This window comes from Chrysochloris asiatica, unplaced genomic scaffold (assembly GCF_000296735.1).
Source record: "Chrysochloris asiatica unplaced genomic scaffold, ChrAsi1.0 scaffold00321, whole genome shotgun sequence".
NCBI classification, from domain to species: Eukaryota; Metazoa; Chordata; class Mammalia; order Afrosoricida; family Chrysochloridae; genus Chrysochloris; species Chrysochloris asiatica.
The window spans coordinates 912,622-919,411 of record NW_006408839.1 but is presented as its reverse complement, the minus strand read 5'-3'; the positions used below and the strand labels follow the sequence as shown (position 1 = coordinate 919,411).

Below are 6,790 nucleotides of genomic sequence, written 5' to 3'. Positions count from 1 at the left end.
TCTAGAACAAAAAATTGTGTTCATAAGGACACTGTACATAGAACAAGGGAATACTGAATGGTTTAAAATTAGGACATGGTGTGAACTAGGGTTGTATTCCATCAACATACTTTGTTGTTGTTAGGTGTCATCAAGTCAATTCTGAGTCATAGTGACCTTATGTACAGCAGAATGAAACACTGCCTGGTCCTTCATCAACCTCAAAATCGTGGCTCCATCTGAGCTGCTGCCACTGTGTCCGTCCATCTCATTGGGGATCCTCCTCACTTTTGCTGACCGTCCACTTTACCAAGCATGATGTTCTTCTGCAGGGACTGGCCCTTCCTGGTATGTCTGAAGCATGAGAGATAAAGTCTTCATATCCTTACTCTAAAGAGCATCCTGGCTGTACTTCATCCAACACAAATTTGTTCTTTTGGCAGTCCATGGTACTTTGAATAGTCTTCTCCAACACCATAACTCAAATGCATCAATTCTTCTGTGATCTTCCTTATTCACTGTCCAACTTTTGCATGAAAATATTATGGTTTCAGTCAGGTACACCTCAATCCTCAAACTGACATTTTTGCTCTTCAACACTTTAAAGAGGTCTTGTGCAGCAGATTTGCCTAATGCAATACGCCGTTTCAATTCTTGACTGCTGCTTCCATGAGTGTAGATGACTGATCTAAGCAAAATGAAATCCTTGACAACTTCGATCTTTTCTCCATTTAACGTGATGTTATTTACTGGTCCGGTGGGGAGGATTTTTGTTTTCTTTACATTGAGGTGTAACCCATACCAAAGACTGTGGTCTTTGACCTTCATCAGTGAGTATCTTAAAGTTCACTTAACTATCAGTAAGCAAAGTCATATCATCTGCCTATCGTAAGTTGTTAATGTTTCCTCCAATCCTGATGCAATGTTCTTCTTATAATCAAGTTTCTTGAATTATTTGCTCACCATAGATTAAGTACAGTGAAATAATACAACCCTGGTACACACCTATCCTAACTTTAAACCATTCGGTGTTTCTTGTTGTGTTCAAACAACTTCCTCTTGGTCTATGTACAGGTTCCTTATCAGCAGAATTAAGTGTTCCGGAATATTCATTCTCTACAATGTTGTCCATAGCTTGTCATGATCCACACAATCTAAAGCCTTTGCATAGTGTGTAAAGCACAGGTAAACATCTTTCTGGCATTCTCTGCTTTCAGCCAAGATCCATCTGTCATCAGCAGTGATATCCCTCGATCCATATCCTGGTCTAAATCTGGCTTGAACTTCTGGCAGTGCTGCAGCCAGTTTTCAAATTATTTTTAGCAAAATTGTACTTGCATGCAATATTAATGATATTGACTGATGATTTCTGAATAAAGTTGGGTCACCTCTCTTTGGAATGGGCACATATATAGATCTTTTCCAATCAATTGGCCAGGTAGTTGTCTTCCAAATTCCTTGGCATAGATGAGTGCCTCCAGTGCTCCATCAGTTTGTTAAAAGATTTCAATTTGTATTTCATCAATTCCCAGAGCCTTGTTCTTTGCCAATGCCTTCCAATGCACCTTGGACTTCTAACTTCAGCATCATTGGCTCTTGATCACATGCTTGAATCCTTCAATAACACAAATCAAGGCTTGAATTTTTTCTTCACTTCCCTCAGCTTGAGAAATGCTGAGTGTGTTCTTACCTTTGGTTTTCTAAGCATGAAACTCACTGGAAAATCTATCAATTACTGGCAAGTCATTTATGAATAAATGAAGCATTCAGTGTGATTTGTCTAGTGACTATGGTCTAGAAGTCTAGATGATGTCAAACCTAAATAAAACATTGTACTTGTTCTTCAGGTATTAATCAGAATCAGGTAACTGCGATGAATTAGCTAAGTTCAGGTCTTGGCACATTTTGTTATATTTGAAGTTGTCTTCTCGAGCTGCCCTTTCAAGTTTTCTATTCAGCTTTTTTATCTCCTCAGTGCTTCCATTTACTTTAGCATCTCTACACTGGAGAACAAGTTTCAGAGTTTCTTCTGGTATCCATTTTGCTTTTTTTCTTCTTTCGTGTCTTAAAGCCTTTTTGACTTTTTCCAGTATGATGCTTTTGATGTCATCCCACAATTCTTCTGGTCTTCAGTCTTTAGTGTCTAAGGCACCTTTAGTGTCTCTGGGTACCTGGCTGCTGCTGCCTTCTCTGCCTCACCCTCCCCGTCAGTAAGGCTATGGGAAGCAGCCGATCAAAACCCACCTCAAATCCGATGGTTAGCAACAGCTGACAGAACGAACCTCATCAACTTGTGAACAGATCCTCACAGGCCGGTTCCCAGGCATCAGGACGTGATCTCGACCCCTGCCTCAGAGTGCAGCTGAAATAAAGCGTGTGCTCCTTGAATGTGCTCATTTTGGCTGATGTGTGGCAGTGTAGGGTAAACACTGGACTGCAAGGCAGGCGGCTCAAGGTCAGCAGCAACAACTCACAAACCCTATCAGGTCACTGAGTCAGAACCGCCTCACAGCGCTCAACAACATGAAATGAAGGGGCTCAATCCAGTGCTGTGAACTGATACCACTCACAGCTACAGGACGGTACCCCATGGGCAGAGCGGAGCCGCTCACGGGCTTCCAGACTGCCCGTCTCTGCGGGAGCGGACAGCCTTACCTTTCTCCTCAGGAGCAGTGCTCTTCCTCAGTGTTGTCACCTGGCTTCCCCAGAAGTCTCAGGCTAACAGAGGATCTGCTGGGCTCCTCTCCCTCCACTTGTGAGATAGGTTTCCATTGTGAAATGCATGCAGACAGTCAGACTACAGAACAATATGGTGAGCAGTCAGAATTCTTCCCAATCCTAAGGTTATGGCCGGCTTCCTGCAGGTGGGCATGTCTTCTAATGGCTGCAAGCCTTCGACAGGTCGCTCCCTCCTGGCGTTGAAAATGCCACTGTCTTGAACAAAACCAGAATCTACCGGGAACGGTGATCAGACCTCGGTCCAGTCTGATTCTCACTGCGGCAAATTTGCGATGAGAATTCCGTCCTTAGAAATTTAAGAAACAAGGCTAGTAACTGAGTGGGTATTTCGAGAGGAGATCGCGTCTGAGTACGCTACAGTCTGCCCCGTTCCTAGAGCACGCAGTGGGCCTGCAGTCTGTGGGCATTCCATTCTCTTTCATTTCACTTCCCCAGTTTTTGAACTCCCCTAGTATATCTGCCTTTACATTAAATGTGAATTCTTCCGAATTCTGATACTGGAAGAAGGAAATACCTGATAAATAAACCATGAGTCAGAGAAGGATTTTAAAATATATTTCACATTTATAGCATCGTTCCAGAAAAGACCCCTGCAATATTCATTACGTTACAATATTTTCTATCAGAAAGCATTGATAATAAGTAGACACTTATTAAAGTGACATTAATGTGTAACGGGTGTTGCATGTAGACGATGTAAACATAGGGCTTTTGATACTCTTATTCGTAGACTTCTAGTGTGGTGCTGTAGGAGAAGCCCTGGACTGCAAACACAGGGTCAGCAGTTCAAACTCAGCAGCTGCTCTTTGGAAACCCTATACAGGTTCGCCATGAGGCGGAACCAACTCGACAGCACTTCACAACACTCCTGGATGTACTTCTGATAAAGATGAAAAATTCTGTAGACATTATTCAACAACTTTGACAGCAGCAGTTCACAGGTGTCCACGGTCCACCCAGTCACCCCCGGGCACGCATGACCCGTGTGTCCAGAAGTAAACTCAGAACCCCCTTGCACCTCCACACAGCTGGCCGGGCCTATACCAAGTCCTCCAGGGAGGAGGGTGGCCTGGGGTGGGGGTAGGGCCAAGGCACACAGACAGAGAGAGTGGACGCTTCAGCAAAGCTCGTCCTTGCGTGTGAGGCTGGATTATGACCAGATCTCCTGCAGGTAGCGCTTCTCCTCCTTGAAGGCCGCCAATGTCCTCATTGCCTCCAGTGTGTCGACCCCTGCCTCGGTGCTTATGATCCCCACCAGGGCGTCATTCACATCCTTGGCCATGTGCTTAGCATCACTAGAAGAGAATGCCATCAGTGTTGAAGAAATAGGATTTTTCTACTTTCTAACCAAATCCACCCGGATCTAGTAACTTCATCCCTTCTGACATCTTACTTCTTCCCCATTTTCTCGGGAGAGCTGCAAGTCTCCCCCTCCCTCTCTGTCCTGACCACAGTGACCTGCTGAAGGCCTTCAGAGGAGCCCACCGGCCAGCTCATCCCTTCCACTGCTGGGCCAAGTGGGTCTGGTACGTCCTGGAGGCTCCGAGCAACCCCAAGGAGTGAAGAAAGTGAACTGATGTTTCACAGCAATTTCCCTGATGTCCTGGTATGCACTGGACTGCTAATTACCAGGTTGGCGTTCAAACCCACTAATCACTTCCTTAGAAACCATATAGGGTCACTATGAGTCCTGGCTGATAGGTGCACGCTAACACCATATTTCATGTGAGAAGCCCACTCCCATCCATGTGAGGAGACACACCCACACATCCCCATCTATGTAAGGAGTCCACCACCGTCCATGTGAGGAGACCACCTACGTCCACATGAGCCCAACTTGGTCCACATGAGGCGACATGTCCATGTATGTGAGGAGCCCACCCCTGTCCTGTCCACGTGAGGAGACACCCCCGCCCACATGAGGAAATACGCCCATGTATGTGAGGAGCACACCCCCGTCCAAATGAGATATGCCCATGTATGTGAGGAGCACAGCCCTGTCCACATGAGGAGTCTACCCGCGGTCCACATGAGGACACATGTCCATGTATGTGAGGAGTCCACCCCTGTCCACATGAGGAGCCCACCCCCCGTCCACATGAGAAGCCCACCACCCATCCACATGAGGAGACATACCCCTGTATGTGAGGAGTCCACCCTTGTCCACATGAGAAGCCCACCCCCCCGTCCACAGGAGGAGACATGCCCATGTATGTGAGGAGTCCACCCCTGTCCACGTGAGGAGCCCATCCCCTGTCCACATGAGGAGACATGCCCATGTATGTGAGGAGTCCACTCCTGTCCACGTGAGGAACCCACCCTCGTACACATGAGGAGCTGACTCGCCTGCTGCTGCTGGCCTGTAGTTCTGCTTACACACCCCCGCCGTGTCTCCCAAATGACGCACTCACCCGCACACGTACACAGAGCCATTCTCCTGGAGAAGGATCCTGGCCACCTGCTTGGCATGAAGGCGCAGGCTGTCCTGCACGTACTTGGCCGGGGCTGTGCCCTCGCCTGCTGGGGCGTCCCGTGAGAAAGACACCGTCAGGTGAGTCAGGACCCCGTGCTTGAGGAAATGCATCAGCTCATCTCTGAAATGCAACATGCCAGGGGGTCACTAGGAGGCTTGTCCTTTCAACTGTCAGAAATCTAAAGCAAGAATCGCACTGTGCCGGGCGAGCAGGGCAGGGCCAGGACTGGCCAGTACCTGAATAAATAATCCCTGTCCTTGTGTCTGCAGCCGAAAACCAGCCACATTGCCCCAAAGCTTCCGTCGGGGTTCTGTTCTTGCAGCTTCTCTCTAAATGAGAAACCACGGGAGACACTTGTTAGTCAGATGGTAGGACGAGTCAGGAGACACCACAGCCAAAGTCCGACAGGTCTATAAATCACCTCCTGGGCCTCTGGAAGGCTACCCACTTGGCTAACACCTACAGGCCACAGGCCACCCCGGCAGACGCTAGCGAGTGGGCACGGGCAGCAAAGCAGCCGATGGCCAGTTACAGCGGTGATACCAGGCACACAAACCACGGAAACCCACACCGTGTCCACACCACATAACATCCAGGAATTCACTCCAACTCTCAACTAGCGCTGGGGCCGGCGCCGGAACCTGCAAGAGGGCGGACGCACCGCTGAGACATGCTGCTGGCTGGGGTTCATTCGCTATCGTAAAGAAACAACAAAGTGACTTTCTCCAAGGAAACGATTCCACAATCTCAGGAACAGCGTGCGAGGGTTACTGCCTACGTTGTACGCAGAGGCAGTTTTATTTACTGGTTTTTATGGCAAATGCTTGTGTTTTGACACATTACAAGTTTAATATCACTACTGAGAAATCACTGATGATGCTGACATTTCTGACGTTACTGGGTCTATTCCTATTACGTTCACCTAGTTAAGAAACCTGTGAAGCAGACCGCGTGCTGTCTCAGCAGGAAGTAACCCACTACATCTGTCCCCAACCACCATACACAAATCACATGCAAGTTATGTGGGGTTTCGCAAACTGCACACCTCCCTCCTGATTAGTTCTCTATGTGCATTACATATATGTGTGTGGGCACGCTGCATGTGAGGAAACTTGGTATACCGGCTTTATCCTGGTGAAGTTGACAAAGAACAGAAAATGCAAGTGTAACATGAAGAAAGCCAGCCCTCTGCCATGTGCGGTGCTGCTGGTCCTAGTGACAGTTTAATGGGTCATACGCCTCATCATCATCAATTTCAAACCAAACCCTTACAACCAAGTCCACCCACCTGAAAGCTACCAAGAACACAGACAGCTGCAACTTCACCTCCCACCAGGACCACAGCTTCCTGCTCACCTGTGCTGCAGGAAGCCGATGAAGGGGGCCACACCAGTGCCCGGGCCCACCATGATGACAGGAACCGTGGGGTCTTCGGGTAAGTGGAAGGAGTTTATGGCTCGAGGAGCAATGGAGATCTGGAACATTAAACGGAGTGTGACAAGTCTGAACGGGGACAAAGTCCGAGAGCACATAACCAAGATGGTTTCTACTAACAAAATCAGCAAGCACAGCATTCCCTTAAAGAATGCCTATCAGTG

At 47.8% G+C, this 6,790-nt stretch overlaps 1 protein-coding gene across 1 annotated transcript in view; it reads right to left on the bottom strand.

Annotated features, from left to right (window-relative positions):
• Positions 1 to 3,868: 3,868 nt before the first annotated feature.
• The window catches only part of MTRR (5-methyltetrahydrofolate-homocysteine methyltransferase reductase), a 32,135-nt gene continuing 29,213 nt past the window's right edge, over positions 3,869 to 6,790 (bottom strand). Inside the window, exons 14-17 of the mRNA XM_006875347.1 lie at positions 6,549 to 6,667; positions 5,429 to 5,521; positions 5,130 to 5,312; positions 3,869 to 4,013 (exon numbers count right to left, since the gene is read on the bottom strand). Of these exons, the coding sequence (XP_006875409.1) occupies positions 3,869 to 4,013; positions 5,130 to 5,312; positions 5,429 to 5,521; positions 6,549 to 6,667 (540 nt within the window). The remainder of the gene's footprint in view (positions 4,014 to 5,129; positions 5,313 to 5,428; positions 5,522 to 6,548; positions 6,668 to 6,790) is intronic.